Source organism: Elephantulus edwardii, unplaced genomic scaffold (genome assembly GCF_000299155.1).
Source record: "Elephantulus edwardii isolate Elephantulus edwardi_28Jun2011 unplaced genomic scaffold, EleEdw1.0 scaffold00072, whole genome shotgun sequence".
NCBI lineage: Eukaryota > Metazoa > Chordata > Mammalia > Macroscelidea > Macroscelididae > Elephantulus > Elephantulus edwardii.
In genome coordinates this window covers 6,334,401-6,358,783 of record NW_006399822.1, presented here as the reverse complement: position 1 = coordinate 6,358,783, position 24,383 = coordinate 6,334,401, and the positions used below count along the sequence as shown (strand labels likewise).

General features: G+C 49.0%; 1 protein-coding gene across 1 annotated transcript in view; it reads right to left on the bottom strand.

Moving 5' to 3' along the window:
• Positions 1-7,460: 7,460 nt before the first annotated feature.
• The window catches only part of CDYL2 (chromodomain protein, Y-like 2), a 60,923-nt gene continuing 44,000 nt past the window's right edge, over positions 7,461-24,383 (bottom strand). Inside the window, exons 5-7 of the mRNA XM_006888887.1 lie at positions 17,864-18,074; positions 10,908-11,051; positions 7,461-7,644 (exon numbers count right to left, since the gene is read on the bottom strand). Coding sequence (XP_006888949.1) covers positions 7,486-7,644; positions 10,908-11,051; positions 17,864-18,074 — 514 coding nt within the window. The 3' untranslated portion in view covers positions 7,461-7,485. The remainder of the gene's footprint in view (positions 7,645-10,907; positions 11,052-17,863; positions 18,075-24,383) is intronic.

Here is a 24,383-nt window from a genome sequence, read left to right as displayed (position 1 = left end):
CTACTCTGCACGTGTGGGGTCATCGTGAGCTGGACGGAACTCGTGAAGACATCAACCATAACGACGTCAAGGACAATGAAAAAGAAGACCAACAGTGAGAAACCCTGAGCCCCGTCCAGCCTGGCTGACCCCTGGACAGAAAGGTGACTGGATGGAGTATCAACTCCTGCTGCACCGTCTCCCCCAGGTTCTGAGTGTTTGTGGCTGGAAGGTGTTCTGTTCAGCACGGCCTCCTGGGAGCTCCCACCCCTTCGCGCCCTGGATGGATTAAGAAAGGGCCACTTCCCTCTTTCGCACATCACTAGCCTTCAGTTCCTGTCAGGGACAGTGTGTGGCTGAGGCATCTCTGCATCCCTGCTCCTAGGACAATGCCTGTGGCAGAGCACGGTCTGTGGGGTCTCTGAATGGTTGGCTGGCTGAACGGATGTTCTTGAACATATCAGTTCCCCCAGAATCCACCATCACCAGCCCTGAAAGATCTCCTTTTCCTCTGTCCTACAGCTCTGAGGCTGGGCCCTGGGTATCGGGGTCCCTGTTAGTGTCCCTCTCATAAAGCCACATTGTGTTGATCAAAGCAATGAGCTCATGTTTGTAAGGGACGCATAAAAGATCTCCAGAGTGACAGATGTCACCACAGCCAAGTATTGCAGCTGGGGTGCAGAACCCTACGGAGCCTCCTCTCCAGTGTGGAAGGGAACCTGTGGTGCAAAGAATCGTACAAGGTTAAAGTGCCGACAGTAGCCCTCGCTCCAACTTGAGGGTCCTGTGGCATCAAGCTGTTTGTCCCCAGTGCCAGCTTGTATGAGTGATGGAAGTCAGAAGTCAATATGAGGGAGGTTTCTGTATTTTCCAAGAGGCAGACCAGATATTGCAGCCCGAGATATCTCAGATCCCAGAAGGCATCAGAAACCATGCCCTTGCCCCAAAACGACAGGCCCCATGGTGGGTAGGTTCTGCATACTTAATTGCTCAAAGGAGGAAACCAGCGAGTGGAGATGAAGTTTCAACCTTTTTATTCAAAGCTGCTTCTCACAATGTATAAATACTGCATATTAGCACACATGAAAAATACAACTTCTAAGGCACCCAGAATGTGTTCATACACGTTACAGAACCATTCACAAAGAGAGTGTACAATCTGCTCTAGACAGTCAGCGTTGGATAAATCAGAAGGTTTCATTCCTTGGGATTGTTCCCAGCCTCGGGGGGGTGGGGGGAGCATATTTACAACGTGGTGAGAAAGGGTGAGGCGTACCTGCATTTATAACTCTATGAAGTACTCATACTTACAAATATTCAGAACTAGTTAAAAGACTCTCCCAATGGTAACCTGGCAAAAGAAAACAAGTGGGAAATTTGCTAAGGTCTCCGTGGATTTTGGTGTACGCTACATCCATGATCAAATCCATGCCTAGGTGGTGAAGGGAAGTGATTATATATATATATATATCATTTTTTTTGGTAGCCTGCTTCTTTATCAGGAGTTTGGTAATAAGCCTTACCAATAGAACACAACTATCAATCCTCTCTCAGTCAGTAAATGAATGGGTGAAATACCATCATGAATGAAAATGGCGTCATCTGGTGGGAGAAGACTTTTCTCTCACCAAACAGGGACTGGATGGGTCGGTGCAGAACGAAAGGAGAAAGGAATCTGGCAAGCGCATAATTACTCTGCGCAGTGAAGATTCGTCCAAAACGTTCATGCCAGAGGATTCTAACTGGATGCAGGTGACTACACTGGTGAGAAAACCTACAGAAACACTAGACAGACCTCAACCTCCTCATGCCATCGACAAAAGCTAGGGCTGCACATCAGAGACACCTGCCTGAGACGGGCCTTGGAAACTGTCAGAGCCTTCTCCGCGTGGCTGCTAAGCCCTCTGCGTGGCCAGCCGGGGGAGCCTGGGCCTGGCGGACACGAGTCGACTCTGTACCACCAGGCACAGCCATCTCTCATGGGACTGCCCGCCATCTACGAAAACCGGTGCTTTGCTTGGAATAATGGAATTCTTTGGTCCTTGACTTGATGAAAGGCAATTATTGTCATAAACTTGTCCACATGGGAAGTCGGCAAATGACGAAGGTAGAAAACTCTACACTCAACTTCCCAGAGTCACTTCACTGAGCTCACTGAGCCCTGGCCAGTGCAAAGGGATGCAGGAGATGGAACTCAAAACCAGACGTCAGTTTCTCTGACTGTCACCCACACTGTGAGACCGTGCTGCAAACCTGCGGGCTCTTGGCCAGAGGTAACGTTCTCACTGACTACTTCCTAGAGCTGAACCGAGTGTGTGATGTGACTTTGGCAATCACGTAGAAGTGGTCTCAAAATCCCCTTTATCATGATGAAGGGAAAAAAGAATCAGCTGGTGATTACTTAGAGGTGGTCAAACAAAATAAATCACATATATACATATACACATATACATACGCATATGTGTGTGTGTGTGTGTGTGTGTGTGTGTGTGTGTTTTAAATTCAATCTCTTGTTAGCTTTATTTGATGCCAGACACAGTGGGTCCGCTGCTCAGAGCTCCGTGACTCCACTGAGAACAGCCGTGGGGGACAGGTCCGGATGCTGCAAGCTCTATTTTGCCTTTCCCCTGCTGACCTCACGCTTGGTATGGCTTCACATGCATCATCTACTGGTAACACCCTGATGGTACACGAGGGGTTGCTGCTGACCGTTGACCGTGGAGCTGAAATCAACTGCGGGTTGTCTACACCGTGAGACTCGTAGGTAAACTCGGCCAGCATCTTTCAAAAGAGTGCTGACCTCAGACATTTCCAAACGTCACCCACAAAGAACCTGGTTCAACTACTGAGGTCAGAAGCAGAAAATGCCTTTTGGGGTGGGGGGAGGAACCAACAACAAAACAAAACAAAAAACAACAAACAAATGATGGTCCAGCAACCCTCCCTGGGACACGTCTGAACAGTGTGAAGAGTTCCAGGTGGCTATGCCAACAGAACAATGGAAAACCTGTCTTTGGTCCATTCCTATGGCCAAAGGTAATCACCAAGATAGCACTCTAACCCCGGCTGCCACCAACACAACCAAATTCTTCCAATTAGCCATGAGTTACGACTCCACTGAGTTCAAGCAACAAAACTCACACTGCTTAGAAGAAACAACCCGTATTACCCTTATTAATATTTTTTTTTGCAACAAGCTTAAGGCTCTTTCCAAACTTCACCAACTGCCACATACTGAGAATTTACGGGGAGATGGTAAATTATACATGTTGTTGCAAAGGTTGGAAATTTTACTGATCCTAATGGTAAGGCTTATTCACAAAAATCAGTTCTCTTTTTAAAAATGATACTTAAAACTCAATTATTTGAAGGAAAAAATTAATGTGCTCTCTTAACAGTAGAAGAGCATTAGATTATAATGGGGGGAAAATATATCTATATTGGCACCAAACCAGTATGTTATTGTCTGAAAGAACAGTGGTATTAATGGAAAAGATTGCCTAAAACGCATATCCTAATTTACCACAGAAATATAAAAGTTTATATTCTGAAAATATATACTGTATTAAAGTTTGTAAGCATTTCAACTCAAAATTTGCAGAAGTAACTAAGCGACACTTATCTACAACAAAAATATACATGCAAGACAACCCCCAAATGATTTTTCCCTTACATATCTACAAAGGCAAAGTGTAGATTTTTAAAGATTATACAAAATCATTTACAGAGAATAAAATAAAATACTTAAGAAATCTCATTTAGAGTCTTAAATACTGTGTATATTAGCAAGAGTATCTAGACTAATATATACAAGTAAGTATTTGATTACAGAAAACGGCAGAGAAGCAAGTCTGCATTTTAAATATCTAATTAACAAGGTCTGAAGATGTTTCTGTTTAAAAAGAATCCCCACTAAAACCAGATTGTAAAAAAAAAAAGAAGACATCAAATTAAAGAAAAGCTTATCTTTGCCCCCCCCCAGCCAATGCAATCTGACACTCACTCAAGGCTGTCTCTAAATGTGCCTACCCAGACAGTTGCCTTGTTGAGAGTCCAATTTGATTATTATTTTTCTGTCATTACACTAAACTCCATATGGGAAAACATATTTTCAGTGATCCTCAAAGAGAACATTCCCTGGCTTAATGCATCCCAAACAAGAATAAGAGTTCTAAAACCATTCCCTGCTATATCCTCAACATGGTCTAATTTGATTATTAATAGGTCATTTTGATGGGTTTCACTCAAAGCGGGAAGGGACCCATAGGTGTTTTGGCAGTAGGCGGTGGCCTTCAAATGACGGAAGGGAGTCAGATGGAAGGGACATGCCCGTGGGAGGGGGGAGCTAACACAAATGGTTCCCCTACAAGACATAAGGCATAAAGCATCATCGGGCCTGGGGAGAGAAGAAAGGAAGAGTTCTAAAGCCCAGTTCATAAGAGAGGCAAGGAGCCGTCTGCCTGGAGAAAGGTTCTTGACTAAAGAACTGTCCATTCCTTCCTGCACACTGCCGGTCATCCAAGCCCAAAAGGGAAGTGTGAGACCAGCTACAACTCTTCACTCAGCATTTGAGACCGTCAGGGACGGGGCAAGGTAGAGAAAACAGCAGAAGACTAGATTCCATGGAAGGCCAGGGGATGCTAAGGTTAGGAAATCATCGTTGTGAAAAAGCAGAGGTCTTAAACACTGTCCCAGGAAACCTACTAGGCTAACTGACTTCCAGCACAACAACAGGCCTGGTCTTGGACCAGTTTCTAATAAGCAAATCTCATCTAGGAAGTATCCAGATAATTGTCTGAAAAGGGGCAACAGAGCCACAATGATCGAAGTCAGCCCTGTACCTAACAGTCTTCATCAACTTTTGCCAAACAGGCAAAACATCCTTACTGAAAAGGTGGCATGCATGGAAATAGTCAAACTTGCAAGTCTTTTAAAATACTTTCCACCATGTCTAGAACCTGACCTTAGAAATTGCTTTCTCCATCACAAAAAAACTGTGCAATGCTTAGGATGTAGGGTTTCATGGGGCATCAAAGCCAAACTTTCTTGGCTCTTACAGGTGGGGAGCAGACAGACATGTAACAAATGGAATTCCCAAGCATCTTTTTATTCCTTTTATAATGAGAATCATGGTGCCACTTCCCTACAAGTTGAATGCAGCTGGAGCCGATTGGAAGTAACGCAGAAATCAAGGGACTCTTATTAGAGGATTTCGTGACAAAGATGACTGGCTAGGACACAGGAGGGGAAAGGCCTGTCTGAGGGCTTCTTACCTGTCTGTACCTTGGCTTTCTTAAAGAGGGGATGTAACATCAGCACGTAGGCGAAAGCAAATGTTTCCTGAAGGGAATGGTGCCCAGGACTTCAATCCCTTCCTTCTCCGCCTGGATCCACCCAATGTGGTGGTTCCCTTCTCTGGATGAGAAGGGAAATGATTCCTTTCCTCCCTGATTCTCACAAACTCAAAAAGCAAGGTTCCCTACCAAGAAGGCCAAGAGCAATTTGAGGATCAAGAAATCAGATAAAATGCAAAGTTTCCTACACAGAAGACCAATGGCAATTTGGGAATCAAGAATTCAGATTTAATTTTTTTAAAAAATCCAATCCAGATAAAGGGATCATGTCCCTTGCTGTAGTGTAGACACTCAACTTCTTCTTTGAAATAAATGGTCCAGGTCAGGAATTACTCCATCTGCCCTGGGTGTGTGGTGACCTTAGGAGAGAAGACAAAGGAACAGTCATGGTGACCATGACCTCCTCTTTCCACACTGTCTCACCTTCCTAAGCTGTGTCCAATTTTGGTGTCTCCATTTAACCATCTCAGGGGTCAACAGTGGGGGTGATTAGCAGAGGAAAAGAGAGCCAGGGCAGAAGAGACAGTCCCTGAGAAGAGACAGAGATCGTGATAGAAATGGAGAAAGTCCACCGCCTGGAGCTCTGAAGTCGCCTGGATGCCTGACTAAAAGGGTGTGAGCTTCACGTAGGCTACGCTCCGATTCTCTGACACGACCTTGATGTGTAGTTCTCTCCTCACCAACCAAATTCAAACGCCGTACCTCCTGACAGTAGATGCCTCCGGAATTATGGTCTGAGGGTCTAAAAGAAGTCCCAGAATCCTGTGGTAACCAAGGCAGCAGTGGTCAGGGGACCTTGTCCTTAGCTACTGCTCCTTTGTGTCCACAACTTCGAGAACAGAGATAGAAGGTCTTGGTGTCTGTCAGGAGAAAAAGAGTCTGACCTTTGGTGGACAGCTCAGCAGAGCAGAACTCAACCTCCTCCCCAAGAAGGTATCACCAGCCAGACAGAAGAAGTAGAACTCTCAACTCCAAGCTCAAACATTTCCCCGAAACAAATCGCTCTGACTCTACACAACACGTGGTCTCCACCTCCAGACATCAAGTAAGTAGGAACGGTGGGTCTATATACATTTCAGCTGGAAGAACCCTTAATCTCCTAAAAGGCAGCAAAGTGTGGAGAATCTCCTTTCCCTGATTTCTCCAATGGATGAAGAGAAAGAGCTAGTATTCTGGGATTATAGCTGAGAACCATTTCATCTGAAGAGAACCTAGTTGCTTCTCGGCCACTGCAATCCTTCCCCGGCCATCTCTCGGAATTGTATTTCTACAGGGTTCACTGCTAGAACGCACCAGAATGGCAAGAACTGTGCGTGGCATTTGGTCCAGGGCAGTTATGAAAATAACACCTGTGTAAACAACAGACCCAGAAATACATAAACACAAATAAATAAATTAAATAGCTCTGACCCAAGAAGAACCTTTTTTCCCTAGTAGCTTGAGGTTTGTTTTTTTTTCTGGTTTTCTTTTTTGCAAAACTAGCTTTACATATAATACACATAAATTATCAGAATTTTCACTTACATCATTTTAAAAAATATATATTTAACAAAAAGAAACATTTCTAAATGTACAATATCTGGGTTCGCAAATCGCTTGAGTTGGGTTTGAAAGGTCATAGATGGATTCCCAGCAGAGAAGAGACGGAGGGCAGGGTCTACACAATCATTTTGCTCATCAGTCTGGAAATGTCCCTCAGATGAGTTGTCCCCTGTCACCCAATCCGCATCTCGCCAGAGAGTGCCACAGTGACCACGTCTTCCCACAGAGGTGCTGTGTGGACGTGGCCGGGGTCAGAAGGATGGCAGTTACTGCTCTGCCTGTCACAGACCAAGATGGTGCATTTGAACACATCGGGAAAGACGGATGCCCGGCAGAGCTTGGGAAGTGATAGCCCTCGAGAGCTCTCTGGCCAGTGGGACGAGGACATTAGGGGAGGCCAAGTGTTCTGTATTTCCCATCTGTCACACGAAACCAAACCAATGAGGATCAACCAAGGACACGAGGAAATGGACACAACCCTAGGTACAAAGAGACACACGGGCGACAAGCCGCTCGGCCGGGGCACACGGCACACGCTGCTTCCGGAGACGCTGGGCACAGCCAGAGGCCAGGCGCCCTAGCGCGTCGGGGCAGGTGGGCTGGGCCCCCGTCAGACCTCGTAAATCTTGTCCTGCAGGTAGCTGAACAGGGAGTCCAGGCCTTTGGAGGAACTCCAGAGCTGCTTGAGCATGAGGCATTCCTTCTCATTCACGTCCTCAAGCACCGATTTCAGGAAACTGCGGACGAGGCATTTGGACTCTTCCAACACCTACGGGGACACGGACAAGCCCTGTTAGAGCGGAGCTGGGTTTCCTCTAGGACTGTGCGTGGGGTCTACCAGGTGCTGGTCATCCTTCTGATGCTGGGAGCCAGAAAAAGTGGTCCCTGTCAGCCTGGCATTCCAGATGAGGGCTCCCTGCGACGCCTGCCAAGGTGCCAGACGCCTAGGGCAGCTTCGGTGCCCTGCCTTCTACCCAACAGTGACACTGACACAGCATCGTTTTCAAGGGGAGCCATGAGAAAGTGGGAGGGGTACTCTTTTAACCGCTCCATGCTCTAGTTCCATTATCTATCAAACAGGAATGATGACAACTAACTCTAGGAAGGCTAGAAACAACAAGAAAAGCAAATGAGCTAGAGGGTGGCAGGGCACCCATAGGATCTACCTCAACTGCAACACCCCAAGTCACCTCTGACTCAGAGCGGCCCTCTGAACAGCAGATCTCAGCCCTGCCCTGTGCTGCACCCCTCACCATCGTGGGGCTGCAGTCAGAGCCCCAATCGTTCTCACTGAAGGTCGTCCTCTCCTTCACTAACCTGCGGCTGTGGTCAAACCAGGACAGTTCCAGGCTACTGGGAAGAGTGGGTCCACACAGTTATGAGGGAAGGTAAAGGCAACGCTACCTCCGGAGATGATCAAAGCCCTGGGGTCATCAGGCTGTGGCGAGCGGGGCACCAGCAGGGGAATCCTGGAAAGGAGCCTCATGACCACACTTTTCACAAGCAGAATGTCCACCGAGACTGAAACGGTCACCACAAACAGCCACCCAGCAAGCATGCCCAAAGACAGATGGATGGGGAACGAAAATGCATGCAAACAGAATGGGAGTCTACTCAGTCACAGACAAGGGAAGTTTCTCATGCAGGTAGCAATGCGGATGAACTTCAGAGATAGCACAGAGTGAAATACGTCGATCACAGAAGGGCAGATACGGCGTGGGGTCACGAAGGTGAAATAAGCAGATACACAGAAAGCTGAGATCGTTCGCGGCCGTGAGAGAAAGAGCAAGGAGAAGAAGGGACTTGTGTTTAGGAGCCAACGAGACCATGCTAACGATGGCAGAACATTCTGGATAAGGACAGAGGTCGTGGTGACATGCCATGAAAAAGCCAATCAACAGTCCGAGTGGTGAACGTGGAGGCTGTGCTGGTAGATGTTACGCTGTGTGTATTTTCCCTACAACAGGATACTCTGCTAAAATGAACGGCGATGATTATCCCCCTCTCATCGGATCATTCGACCTCTGCTTCCTGGGAGTGGAAGCGACACGACGCGCTGCCTGCGGCTGTGGTGTGCCGTCCAGGCGACTCTCATTCACAACTGCGACAGCAGAAATCCAGCCCGCTGGGTTTCCCACGTTGGCATCTTCCCAGGAGGAGGCTGCTAGGTCTCTCTCCTGAGAGACGCTGGGTGGTTCGAACCGCCAACCTTTCAACTGGCAGCAGAGTGCTTAGATGGTGTACCTAATACATGACTAACGCATCTGCAGTCAGGAGAATGGTGGGGGTCAGGAGTGAGGTGCAGGGTGGACAGGGAGCAAGAAGGAGTGTCCAGGGGCTTGCCCAACATTGTCCAGCCCAACACTGACCTGTCATTCTCTAAACACGCCCATGACCACCTTTTCTCCAGCTTCGGACAGGCTAGAGTGGCTTTCATGAGGTCAGGATGACAAATAAAGCCAGGACCTCGGCAGAGGCATCACTTAAACTTACTGTGTGTGTGTGTGTGTGTGTGTGTGTGTGTGTGTGTGTGTGTGTGTGTGTGGACACACACACAAAACCCCCAGCTGCTCTGAGGGACAAAGACGGACAAACTCTTACGTAATCTACAATCTCTGAAGATCTGCTGGAAGGTCAGCTATGGGTCAGTTCTGATTCGACGGGCACACAGCAGTAACAACCACTTTCCAGTGTGTTTTCAGTGGTGCAGTGGTTAAAGCACTTGGTTGACTGATCATCAAAAGGTCTGCAGTTCTAATCCACCAGCCACTCTGGGGGAGGAAAGCGTGGCGATCTCCTCTGGTCAGGATTTACAGCCTCGGAAGCCAAACGGAACAGTTGTCCTCCATCTCCCGGGCTGGCGGTGGCTCAGAGCACCGAGGCGGCCATGGGCTTGGTTTGGGGCTAATTTTCCGATATGCCTTCAGCTGGTGACACTCGGGAGGTGCCCGGCAGCGGCCAGCAGACAGTCACAGGCAGTGACACACAGTACAGCAAGGACTGCTGTCTCTGAGCTTTCTCTCAGTTGGCCCAACAGCTGGTGTTCTTATCAGCCCAGGCACCTTGTTGCTGAGAATACAACAGACGTTTTATGGGTTTGTGCCCGCTTCGGACACTCTCCCATAGAGTGTGAATTATCTCCTGTGAGGTTGTTTCTAAAGACAACAACACACGTCTAACAGTGCTACCCTCTCCCTCCAGGGGTGAGCGCTCAACACTGAGACAGAGAATTGATAAAGTGACACAGTGCTACTGTGGTTAAAGAATGCAGCTGTGAACCCGAAGGTCGGAGGTTTGAACCCACCAGCGCGCCCTTCCACAGGAGAAAGATGAAGAGACGGCTCTTGTAAAGAGGAACAGCCTTGGGAAACCCTCTGGGCCAGCTCTTCTCTGTCCTAGAAGGTCGCCACGGTTCACAGTCCGATCTGCCCAGTGGTTCTGGGGTGTTATTCATTGCTGTTTGTTTTTAATCATTACCTGCATGACTCTTCCCTCTCGTTTTCCAATTGTGGTGCAAACACACACAACAGTGTCCCCGCGTGACCTTCGCAATGTCAGTGCCTGCATCTGCCAGACTGTGGAGTGAGTGTGTCAGGGCCACTCTGGCTCATCAGAGAGGTCAAAGAAGGACCTGGGTAAGGAGCTCATCAAAGCACTGGACCGTGCTGGGCGCTCACTGCAATGTGGACATCAGCCAGCCACAGACACTAAGGTTCACACGGCACTTTTGACAACAGTCACCCAAAATGTCTATGGACAGAGGAGCAGACAGAACGGTGGACCGTGACACATAATGAGATACCATATGACTATGTGCACCACCGTGGACTTCACACACTATCCACATGAAGTCCTGACACACACCACATTGCAGAGGACCTTGCGAACGCGTGATGTTGCATTAAACAGTTAGACACAAACAGACAAAAACGGTTATCTTGCTGCTGGAAATAAGCAAATACAAGAAACCAAGGCTTCCCCATGGGGGCAGGGCTGTGGGGCAGGGACGTTGTGTGGGGCACGCAGACTCACCACGGCGCTGCAGGAGGCCATCTCCTTGACCCGTAGCATGACCTCCTGGCTGAAGGTGGTTGGCCAGAAGACCTGGGACACCAGCCCCCGGCTGCAGGCTTCCTGAGCAGTGAGCTTCCTCCCGCAGAAGAGCATCTCGTTGGCCTGGGGAGAGGGGGGAGAAGGCTGAGAGCCTGTAGTGGACGCCTGGCGGCCCGCGAGTCCAGGGTGTGCCACGTGCCACCACGCTGGCTCGAAGGCAGGATTCCTTTCTCTGGAAACATTACTTCTTTTTACTGTGATTTGAGTGAAGAGTTTCCAAAGCCCATTGGTTTACCGTTCAGTCACTCACACATGTTTTATTTTATAACATTTATCACAAGACCTACCATGCAATCACACATCCTTCCTGTAATTTTCCTTTCCATGAATACCTCCTATGCTACCAACTTCCTCCTTTTTGACAGCAGCCCCCAACAACACAATACTTGATCTCTCCCTGTCTGGAATGGCAGAAAGGAAAGCCAAAAATGCATAGAAAGAGTTAGTTCAAAGGACCAAAGAACCATTTAGATCTCAACTTGTACAAGCTTGAGACCAGAAGAATTAGATGTTGCCCGGCTACCACTGCTAATACTGGATAAAACAGAGGACGATGTGGATCCAAACACAAAAAGATACACAGGGCCAGGCTCGGTGGTCTGACAGAGCCTCGTGGAGCCCCCAAGACTGTGGCCCTTAGAACCTGAAACAACATTCACCCTTTTGACTCAACTCGCAGTCAAGCAAAAACAGAAACAGACTTATAAGGTGACCAGTAGTGATATAATCCAGAGGGAGCCCTCCTGCTTACCAAAAAGCCGTGCCCCTCTGCTGGTTTGAATTCACCAGCTGCCCGGATGGAGTAAGATGAGCAATCTCCTCCCGTGAAATTTACAGCCCCAGAAATCCAAGAGTCAGTTCTGACTTAATAGCAATGAGCTTGAGCTTTTTCGATTTGAGTAACACCCGGCCGTATCATTCCTTAAGAGTCATGTAAGGTCAAAAGAGCAGCATTTGTCCAAAGATTGAAGACAGGGTTCTTAACCTGGGGTCTGAGAAGCTTTCGGGAGGCCCAGGAATTGCCTGCAAATGTGTGTGTCTACGGGTACTCTTTTGGAGAGAGGGACTGCGGTTTCCATGACATCATCAAAAAAAAGCCATGCATTCACCGTGGCTCTGCCCAACTGTCAATGCTTGGTGTGTCACAGAGACAGTGTGGATCCATGGTGACCCCATGAGGACTAGTGCCTGTCACAGCTTCTCAGGCTGTAATCTTTACGGGAAATGATCTCTAGGTCTTTTCTCCTGCTGAATGGCTACGGTATAGGCCAACCTTTCAGTTAGCTGGTTAGAGCTTAACCAGTGCTCCATCCGGCCTCCTGGTCTCACTAACACACCAGGTAAGCATGGGCTTCTGTGTGCTTGCTTACTGATCTGTAGAAAACAGTGTCACATGCTTCCCATCATATCATACAGTGAAATCCAGGAGAAATAGTGCACTACAGGTGACTTAGGTAAGCAAGTGTGAGACCATGCTTACCTGTACCATTGATCCCCCCGGCCTTGCCAGGGACTGTAAATTTCAAGAGGCTTACATTCCGTGAGAAGATGTTGTGGTATTTGGAGGGGGGGAGAGAGGGAGGAAGGGAGACAGACAGACAGAGAAAGAGAGAGAGACAGGGAGAGAGACAGACAGAGAGAGACAAAGAGAGAGAGAGACAGAGAGAGAGAGAGAGAGACAGAGAGAGAGAGAGACGCCTTACATAGAAGCAGGCTCTTAGACATGGTGCAAATGTGAAATGACTCACTACAGACTACTAAGTAAACACAAATAAGCCCTTGCTTACTACCGGGCAATCTGACGTTGCTAATACTCATCCCATTTCTGGTGACAGAGCCATGTAGGGTGTGGGGGACGGACAGGATGATGACAAAATATTATTTCAGTACCAATATTTCAGTCACGACAATTGGCCCAGAGACCACAAGGTGACCCACTTAGACCACAAAAGCTTTCCTGTGGGGTTTCCAGGCTGAAGCTGATGGGAAGGAGTCTTCTCCCTTTGCGGGCGAAGAGTAAAGTCAGTGAGCTCAAAGCCACCCATTGCCACACCCCTGCGTGGGGTGCGTGACACCCCTGCGTGTGGTATGCTACCCCGAGGTCTGTACTTAGGGTTCTAAACCCTCTTGCCCTTCTGTCCATTTCCACTCATAGTGACTCTGCAGGACAGAGCAGAGCTGCCCCACAGGGTTCTTCCAAGGTGATAAACCTGTTTAGATGGAGGACAGAGCAGAGCTGCCCCACAGGGTTCTTCCAAGGTGATAAACCTATTTAGATGGAAACTACCTCAATTTTCTCCAGTGGAGCAGCTGGTAGGTTTGACCTGTCAACCTTTCAGTTAGAAGCCAAGTGCTTTCACAACTAAGCCAGTTACAGGAAACATCACATTTTCGTTTCTCTTCTGAATAAAGGTGCAAACCAGGGTGGAGGGGGTCTCTCCTGGTGGCCCAGGGCTCTACAGGGGGACAGACGTACACCTTCTGACTTTCCTGGGCTCTGGTGACCTGGGTCCCTCTAGTCCCACTACCCAGAGGATCTGCTCATGATCTGACTGCTGGATAAGGCAGAGAGAGAGAGCAGGATAGAGACCCAGAAGAAACATAAGAACAGAGACCCACACACCCATCATCAGGAGAGACTGCCTTCCCTGGTGACATGAAGAGTGAGGACCAGACTGGTAACCCAAGTGGGAACCAATTCATAGCTGGCATTCCAGCAGATTTTTCAAGGCTGTAAATCACACTGCAGGAGACAGGGGGTCTCCACAGTAGCCGCTGGTAGTTTCTGAAGACCGGAGAGGCTCAGGCTTCAAGTTAGCCAGGCAACGCCCTGTGGGTTAGGCCCCCAGAGTTCCCTGCGAGCCACGAGACCAGCAATGTGAACATGACAGCTGTTCCGTGGAAGGAAGGTGAGCGGTCTCCTCCTGGGTAGATCTGCAGCCCTGGAAATCCTACGGGGCAGGGACTCTGTCCTTCAAGGTCACTATGATCGGAGCAGTGACTCTGTCCTACAAGGTCGCTTTGAATCAGGGCAGCTCAGCTCTGTCCTACAAGGTCGCAATGGATCTGAGTTGATTCCACAGCGGTGGGTCCGGCTGTGTCATGTCCGTCTTCATCTCATTTGGGATAAATTCTCCGCTCCCTCCCAGGCAGTCAAGGCCTTCCCCACGGCCTACGTCCATCTGCTGCCCCTTCCCCATCTGCCCGGCCTACATGGCAGCCACTCTGGCATGGGCTCTGCCAAGCTCTCTGCCTCCAGGCCTGTGCACACTCTGAACTGGCTGTCCTTGACCGGTCACAATGGTCACAGTGGCCACGCCGGCGAACTGGACTAGAAAAAAAAATGTACTGGCTTGGCATTCTGGGTAGAACTGTGTCGCCTATAAAGACATGGTCAAGTTCTAAATCCCACCCCATACCTGTGCACGAGAGCTTATTTGGAAATACCACCACACTGCTCATGAGCAGAAGCTCTGTTCCTGACCATCGCAATGACGTGATTACCCCAGTAAACCAGCACACAAACTGCGTGGGTTCTCAGTTCATACGGCGGGGAGGGACACTCATGCAAAGGGAAGGAGCATGCAGCAGGAAGGTCATGTTCACAGGCCACTGCCTCGTCTTCCTTCTTCCCCTCGTGGGGCTGTGAGCAGCTGACACCAACCAAGCAGAAGCCACGGTGGCAGGGAGAGTCAAGTGTTGGCCGGCAGTTCAAGCACACCGACTGCTCCGTGACAGGAAAGGTTTACAGCCTTGGAAACAAGACGGGTTTCCCGTTGGGTCATTTGGCTTCATGGGTTTGTCAGCCTGCAGCACAGGGAAGACGGTGCCAATGGGTCTGAGAGCTGATGGTGACATCACCTGCTCTTAGTGGACCTTCCTGTTTCAGGCCACCATCAAAGACACACACAGAGATGAAAGAGGGTGGGAAGCCCCTGTCCTGCCAGGCATCTCCATGATGCACCCCTTTCTGGATCCCCCCTTAAACGTCCACCCGCAGGGCTGGGTTCCCTCTTTGTCACAGCTACACGTCCATCAGGGACCTTATCAGACTACAGAATCTGAAGGAAAGGGAAAGGATATTTCTTAAGCAGTCTCTCCAACTGCTTTAATAAAGGCAAGATCTGAGAGATTAAAAGCTCTGCAAGTCTCTTCAGATGAAAACAATGAAGGAATGGAGAGAGGTAAGGCAGAGAAAAAGAGATTGTACTTTGCTGGCTATGCACAGGCATGTGACTATCTGAATCATAACAAATCACAGAAAAAACATTGAGAAGAAGGAGCATTCCCAAACACCTAACTGTGCTCATGTGAAACCTGTACACAGATCAAGAGGCTCTTCTCCAAAAGAACAAGGGAGCACGGTATGATGTAAAATCAAGAAAGGTGTGCCTCAGCCTGCATCATTTCTCTGTATCGATTAAATCTACAAGCTGAACAAATCAATCGAGAAGCTAGACTATACGAAGAAGAATGAGGCATCAGGACAGAGGGAAGACTCATCAAGAACCTGTGTAATGCAGATGACACAACCTTCTTCCAGAAAGTGGAGAGGGCTTGAAACACCTGAAGATCAAAGCCTTCAATATGGATCACAGCTCAAAAGCAAGAAAACAAAAGCCCTCAGAACGGAGCCAAAGACAGCATCGGGACAAATGGAGGAAAGACTCACGTTGTCAATGATTTCCTTTCATTTGAATCCACGACCACTACCCGCAGTACCAGAAGTCATTGGGAAGATTTGCCATCAAGAATCTTTCCAAAATGCTAAAAAGCAGAATGTCACTTTAAAGACTAAGTGTGCCTGATTCAAGCTGTGTTGTATTTGTTTTTTAAACTGCGTCCTATGAATCTATCTGAAAGCTGCACAGTGAATAGGGATGACAAAAGAAGGATCCATGCCTTTGAATTGCGTGGTGTTGAAGAAGAGTACTGAATATCCTACGGACCGCTAAAAGAAGTAACAAGTCTGTTTTGGAAGAAGTGAGAACAAAGTGATTATTAAGAAAACTTCATACTTAACATAATTTAGGTATTTTGTCAGGAGAGGCCAGTCCTTGAAAAAAGACATGATGTTGAGAAAGGTGGAGGGTCAGAGAGAGAGAGGAAGACCGTCCACAGGACCGACAGAGTGACTGTAACAGTGGGTTTATCAGAGATGGTAAGGATGACAGTGGATGGGGCAAGGTGACCATCTGTGGTCCACAGAGCTGCTATAAACTGCGGCTGACCTGATGGAACAAGAAGGCAGAGAAGCAAGCAAGTGTGAAATTACCAACTCGTTTTATCTCCCTAAGAGTAATGCAGAGTGAAGATTAACTGCGTAGAGAGAAATGGTCCCATTTCTGAGAATGGAACATACGCTGTTGCCTTCAGGTAAGCAAACGTGTTCACCATCCAATAAGATGGAAAGGAGAAAGGGGCACCCTAGAGACCTTCCCGGACGAGGAAAAGTCACTATTAAATGAGCAGTTATAGGGACAAAGGAAGACATGCTGCATGGCCCCTGCTGTGAGGGTCACCCAAATCCACCCTCACCTTCCTGGACACACACCTAGACTACATTTCCCAGCCTCCCTTGCAAATACGACGGCCATGTGACTGAGTCCTGGCCAATGAGATGTGAGCAAAAAAGTGGGCTTGTGTCCTATAGGCCTGGCCCATGACAACCTTCCAAGGTCCAGGCTTTGTCCTCTCCCCCACCTGCTAGAAGGGAAGGTGGACTCCTGGAAAAGCCACCTGGGTCTCCTGGTCCGCATGGCACCATGCTGCCCACCAAGCCCACCCACAAGAGACTACAAGATAGCAGAAAATTTCATTAAACCACTAAGATTGTGGGGTTACCTGTCACAGCAGAACAACCTTTCCTAAGAGCCTACCTCCTGCCCTAAGTTAATTTCAACCCCTAGAGGACCTGAGCCCTGATGACACAAGTACAGGCTGGGCTGCTGTCCAAAAGGTTGGTGGTTCGAATCCACCTGCTGCTCTGCAGGAGAGAAACAGGTAGCCTCATCCGACAAAGATTTACAGCCTTGGAAACCTGATCGAGGGCTGCCAATGAGTCTGCACTGATTCAAAAGCAAATGACAGATCTTTACTAGAGCAAGTATCTCGAGAGGCGGTCTTTGAGGCTGAGAACCACTGACCTCCGCAGATCTGTAATAAAGTGCTTTTATGGATACTGGGGGTGGGGGGCAGAGCAAATATCTCATTTTTTTCCCTTGTAGTAACTGGTTGGTTCAAACCACTAACGTATCCATGAGCAGCTTAATGCATAACCAGCTATGTTACCAGGGCTCCCAACTACACTGACACATGCTACCTTACTGGGCCGCTGGAGTAATATATTTGCAGTAATAAGTGCTTGGGATGCTTCACTAAATGGATTCTGTCGCCTTCTTAGACCTGGTCATCACCACGTCCATTCCTGGCTTTGCTACTTTCATCTGACATGGACAGCCTGGGCCTCGGAGATGACCCATGTCTCCATGAGCTCAGAGGAGGAGGAGGCTGAGGGAGCTAAGAGCAGCAGGCTCCCAGGCTGAAAGGAAGCTACGTTTGAATCCACATGCCCAGCCATGGCCTGAACTCAAACAACAGGACCTAGGACATGGACCCCAGTCAGCCTTCCAGAGCGCCGGGAATGAGTTCCTTTAAGTAACTGAGAACGAGAGCCCACCAGGATCGAAAGAAACCCTACATGTCAACATCCCAACCTGCACTCACCATCTGAAGCTTGAACTCCTCTTCATCTAGGTTTGGTGTGAATGCCTCCAATGATATGGAGGTCAGGCCTTCCAAATCCACCCACTTCCATCTCAGACCCAAGCCCACCCACAGAGTGAAGCCAGCCACCAGAGAACAAGGGGGCTTACCAGTGCGACACCCAAGATCTGGGGGAAGGTGTATGAGGAGCAGCCGGCGGGCGTGAGGCGGATGGTGGCATAGGGGGTCTGGAACCAGGCCTTCTCGCTGGCCCACACAATGTCGCAGAGAGGCAGGATGGAAGCTCCTAGGCCCAGCGCGGGCCCATTGATGGCCACCACAATGGGCTTCTTAAACTGGATGAAGGCCTTCACAAAGTCCCTGAGAAGAAAGACAAGAATCCCTTTAGCTAACAGCTGAGGCTGGAGGGGACACACTTGACGCTAGGGATCCCACTGGGACAGAAATGCGCTTCTCCAGGGACTGAGATGCAGCCTTCAGCCTCGGCGGAGAGCTCACACCCTCTCAGACATGGAGCCACCAGGCTGCAAGGACAGGGCCAACATACTCTCCTGTTGTGCCAAGTTTTCTAAAGGACTATCGACACTACGCTGTTTGTCCAATAGTCCCCATCTATGCTCACTGTTCTATAACATACCCAGTTACTATCTCCTTCCACTCAGAAGAGTCATGGTTTGGCCCTTCACCTACAGGGGCATCCTAGGGACTAACAAATGATTACACTGCTGGTTCACTTCCCAATCATGCAACAGAGTGAGTATCAAGAAAGCCACATGGATTTTCAGTTTCTTAGGGTACACACAGGGAGCTCCTCTGGAGGCCTTGTGGTAAGAAGCTGCACTGCAAACTCAGAAGCAAGTGGTTCGAATCTACCCGCTGCTCTGCGTGAGAAGGATGGGTAATCTCTCATGTGATTCACAGCCTCTGAAAACCCCCAGGAGGGCCAGCTACAGGTGAGTTCTGATTTGAACTTACACAACAACAGGATACGTACAAGTTATGTTCCCGCAGCTCACGTCCCAGTTACAAACGGGACACACTTCCCTGCACCAACAACTCTTCCCAAAGCCAGAGAGAAACAGGATTGGAGAAAAGGGCCCGCGGCTGAGGGTGCTCCAGACACAGCGGAGGTGCTGGGAGGTAAAGAGGCTTCCTGGGGCTGAGGAAGGTGAACACAGGCAGACCTCGGAGACAGTGACAGTTTCGTTCCAGACCCCCACAGTCAAGTGAAGGTGGTGATAAACAAAGCCACGTGCACTCCTGAGTTTCCCATTTAACCAGGGAGCTCTGATGGCAAAGTCCATAGGCGGCTGCAATGCTAACCCTTAATGGCCTCTCTGGCAATCAGAATCCAGCAATGACTCCCTGGGAGAAAGATGGGTCATCTCTTGTGTGCAAGTTACAGGCTTGTACAACCAAATGGAGGGTCAGCTGTGAACCAGTCCACCTCGACAGCACGGAGAGCTTTTTGAGGGATGTGTAAGCTTTGTTGATAATGCACTCTAAATGATTAAGTGTGCAATGTGTGATGAGAAAGTGTGGAAGAGCACGAGAATGATGGAAATAGGACACAGAGACATCAAGTGAGCGTGTGTTGTCGGGAGAGTAGCGTCTACAGACCTGCTCGATGCAGGGTTGCTGCAGACCCTCAATTTGAAGGAGGGAAAAAGGTATCTGTGGAGCACAACACAGTGAAGAACAGGTGAAGTGAGACCTGCCTGCATGTTAATTAGTCCAACTTGAATGATAATGGAGACAGAGGAGGTGTGCCCCACCTAGAAAAAGCATCTTTGCACAGCATTGCCCGTGAACAGTGGGGCATGAGTGTGGGAGGTCCCATCTCCACATCGCTGGACACATTCACATCAAGGCAAAATAAATAATTATGCAGTATTTGTCCTTTTATGACCGAGATATTTCACTCAACATAATGTCCTCCAGGGTCACCCATTTTGTATACTACTATTTTCATTACAAGATTACATAAAAAGAAATGCATATTAAAGTGGACTGTAAATTGGTTTGGAGGAATTGTTTAAGAATAAAATAAATTTTTTTCTTCAAAGAGAAAAACAAACTGGAGGGGGGTGGGCAGGGAGGAAAATGTGCAACAATGAATGAATGGGGGAAAATTTAAATAGAATATTCTGTAAAAAATATATGTTGCATTAAAAAAATCATTCATGAAAAATAAAAGACGTCACTTTAAAGACTAAGGTACACATGACCCAAGTCATAGTACTATTAATCGGGTCATGTGATTGTGAAAGTTGGACAATGATGGGGTGGGGGGGAGGCAGGTGAATCATAGGGTCACACAATTTGATGGGTGGGGGTGGTGAAGGAGATGGGAAAGATCCAGTGTGAAAAACCAATGTATTCAAGCTTTCAAAATAAACCAGTATAAAATAAGAACAATGAAACAACAACAAAAAACCACCCACTTGTCTTTAAACCGTGATGGTGACAGAGAATACTGAATATCCACGGACTGCCAAAAGAACAAACCAGCATGTCTCAGAAGAGGTAGGCACGGCGTTCCTTGGAGGCAAGAAGGGTGAGGTTCGTGTGGCAGACCACGCACATGTTATCAGGAGAGGCTGGTCCCTGGAGGACATCATGCTCAGTGAAAGCAGAGTGTCAGCCAAGGAGAGAAAGGCCCTCGGTGAGACGGACCCAAACACAACAGAGACTGAATACAAAGCCATATCAGCCGGCTTGCTATGAGGTGAGGCCAACTTGACAGCATTTAACCACCACCACCACCTACGTACATGACCCTTGAACAACGCGACTGTGTATGCACAGACCACTTACAGGTGGACTTCTGTTGTTTTTCCAGTTGCTATTGTGATGGGCTCTAGCGTTGTGTCAGTTTAAAATGTCACGTGATGCTAATTATCCACCTGTGAGGAGTCTGTCTCCTGAGAATCATTTACTGCAGAGAAGACTCGTCCACACAGACCCAGCATCTGAATCGGACAGCGGAGCTCATTGCAACAGCAATGGAGGTGGGGTGGGGGTGGGAGAATGAAGGGAAGAATCTGCATCTAAATAGATCTGTGTGGTTCAAAGCCATGTTGTCCCAGAACCCACTATAAATGACCTGTGATTGTCACCTGTGTAGGGAGCTCTGGCTCTACAGTCTGGAGGGAGGACCCACCCCTCTCTAGAGTTCTAAATTCACCAGCGGATCCTTGGGAGAAAGACGGGCACCTTGTTGTACAATTTATGTAGCTTCTGAAAACTCACTTGACTGTCAGCTGTGAGCGGATTCTGACTCAACAGAAATGTGTAAGTACAAGGTCAACTGCATAGAAGTTGGCACTACAAACATTGTTGGAGGGTCAATGACATGGAGAGAGAGAATTTGTTATAGTCGCTAATTAAATGTTAATATAAACGGCAATCTGATTTTTTTCAACTCAACTGACACTGTTCCTCTAACTTCCTATCAAAACATGAGTGTCGGGGGTTATTCTAGGACAGGGTTCTACTTTGAAAAGTTGGCTGAATCCGTAATATTCCGCTGGACAGAGGGTCAGCCCATCAGTCGGTCACCCTGTGGTGCCCTGTCCGTGCTCAGATGCCAGAAGCTATGCTACCAGGATCTCAACTCCCAGCAGGGTCAGCCCCACTGGGCAGGTTTCAGCTCTGCTTCCAGGACAAGACAGACCAGCAAGAGAAGTCAGTGTCAGTTTCTGAACATCAAGGAGGGAAAACCTTACATGAGGGACCACTGCTGACTTGCTGGCTTTTACATCATCAGAGAGGATCAATCACTGTAGCAGGGCAGGATGTCTGGAGAAGCAGAGGTCCGGCGAGGGCTTGGGAGACCCCCTTTGAGATGAAGAGCACAGCAGCTGACAGACTAGAACATGCCAGCACCTGCGAGGGTGACACAGGACCCGGCCATGCTTTGTGCTCCTGAGAGGAAGGAAGGACTCTGCCTCTGAACTGAGGCACCGACAGTTGCCGACCGGCCTTTGTTGGTGTCAAGTGCTGGTGAGCGGTCAGTGCTTCACAGTGACATTACGTACGGCCCTGGAACCAAGCCCCACCCGGTCTCACTCCATCCTCTCTGCTGCCGCTATGCTGTGGGGCCCGTGGTCGGGGCTGCTGTGTCGATGCCCCTCACTGAGGGTCCATCTACCTGGAGGATGGAGGCCTCACTCATGTGACTGCTGGACTGTGAGTCAATCACGGAGCCACGTCAATCCGTGCTGCCCACCATGGCTGACCCCAGAAGGACGCCACTGTGAAGGCGGAGCTCTGGGGTCGCTGTCTCTGATACTGGTTTCTCAGAGACTCATTTCCTGATGGCCTCCTAACCTCACAGCTTTCTTGTTTAAAAACAGTGGTTAAAGAGGTGGTTAAAGAGCTCAGCTGCTAACCAAAAGGCTGGTGGTTCGAACCCATCAGTCGCTCCTCGGGAGAAACGTGAGGCTGTCTGCTTCCACACAGATTACAGCCTGGGCAAATCTACAGGCTACACTCCACTCCAAGCCACGGGGTTGCTGTGAGCTGGAATTGACTTGATGACCATGGGTTTGCTGCTGTTGTTTTTCAATTAAAAGCCTACTTGGAGTTGGTAGTAGAAATGATACTCTTTTCCAGGGTCTTTGGGAAAACAGGGATGCGGAGATTTTCAGCAGATATTGATAAGCACCCCATATAGTTCTGAGGTCTCAGAGTGAAGGGATGTTAAACATCACTGAACTAAACCATCCACTCAATGCAGGATCTCACATAACATCCTGAGATCCAACTTCCACTGGGCATTTGCAATAAGGAGGGTCCATTCACTCCATCATCTGTTCACAGAGTTCTTGAGGCCCTGGTATTTCAGAAGCGGATGGCCAGTCTTGTTTTCCGGGAGCTCTGGTGGCCTGGCGGCAAGAACATGTGATGCCATACTTGAAGGCACACGGTTCAAATCCATCTGCTGCTCTGTGGGAAAAGGATAGGCAATCTCATGCCATGCAATTAACGGCCTCTGAAAACCCGCTGGACAAAGGAGGGTCAGCTGTGGGTCGGTTCCAACTCCAGGGTGCACAACCAGTTTAGAAGCTCTGTGACACCTATGAACCTGGGGTGACCCTGCTGATACCTGAAATACAGGTGGCCGGCCTTCCAGCATCCCAGCTACACACGAGCCACCTCAGTATGGAAAAGTGTGAGAATGGTGAAGAGAAGAGTGACATTCCTTCTGCTCTCAGAGGTTCACTATAAACAGTCAACTCGACAGCACCAAACAACAAAGCAGGGTCCACTCCACCGAGACAGCTTTCCTGTGCATCCCTTCACTCTGCTCCAGCACCCACACAACAGCCCAACTTCAGCACCAGGGATGTCCTCAAGCTGTTCCCATCCAGACTCCAGCTCTCTTCACCCTGGTGCCGGTGACCCAGAGATCCCTCGGGGACTAAGGGGGGGGGATCCCTCCTATTTCAATACAACTGGCTTCTCGGCTTCATTTCCTTCACAGGAAGATGGGATCGTAATGAGCATGCCCCAAGCTTCATTTCCTTCATACAGAGATGGTGAAGGAGACCCCTCCCTGTTCCTTTTCTCGCACCTCCAGCCCTAGATCTTATCACAAAGCCAGACCGAGAGCCGGATATTGCATTACACCCTGTGTGGCTCCGATATCTGATCCCGCTTCAGACGGCGGGACTCAGCCTGGACAGAGGCCCACCTCCTTCCTCGGCAGACAGAGGCTGTCTGCTGACCCTCTACCCAGCCTGAACGAGCCCCTGGACCCCATCAAACTAAGTGCAGGACGCACGGTGTGGCGGAGAAAGCAAGAGCCCTAGAGCCTAGGGGACCAGGGGTCAAGATCAACACTACCTGGACAAGTGGTGTGACCTGACACAGGGGACCAGAGCCTCACTGCCTCCCCCGTGACCTGAACAGCCAGTGAAGTCCCCGACAGGAGAGTCCACATGGCGCAACCGGCAGTGTGGACACCACGGCGCTCGGTGCCTGCTGACGTTAGTAAGGTGATGTGTGTGTTGGCAATGGCCAGTGGAGAGGTCATGTGAGCCCCACGTGGTCTCTGAGTCATTCTCCCACCAACTAGGGGCTTGGGGACACACTTCTGTACGCAGGGACATAGGAGCTAATCAGGAACAGGTGGCATTCCTGTGTGGCCTGGTCACCTACATACCTCACCTCCCCCATGGCCACAGACCAGGTCCACACAACGACATGCACCCCGGGACCCCGCTAGGAGCCCACTCTATCATCATGACCAGACTCAGCAAGTGAAAGTAAGAGTAACAGGGGCAACAATGACACCTGTTCCAAAGAGCTTGGAGAACTTGGGCGGTGCAGATGGGCCATACACAGCTGCTAATGGAAGAGTCAGCAGTTCGAGGCCACCTAGAGAAACCTCAGAAGGAGGGCTTGGAAATCTACTTCAAAAACAATGACAGCCTTTTTAACAAATGGTGTTGGCAAAATTGGAAAAATATCTGCAAAAGACTCAAGCAAGAACCACACCTCACTCCATACACAAAAACCAACTCAAGGTGGATCATGGACCTAGGACTAAAACCAAGGACTATAAACTTCATTACATAAAAGCTAGGGACAACACTAGAAGTCCTAATCCACAACATAAACAGTCTTCCCAGTATCCTGGAAAACCTACAACCAGGAGAAGAT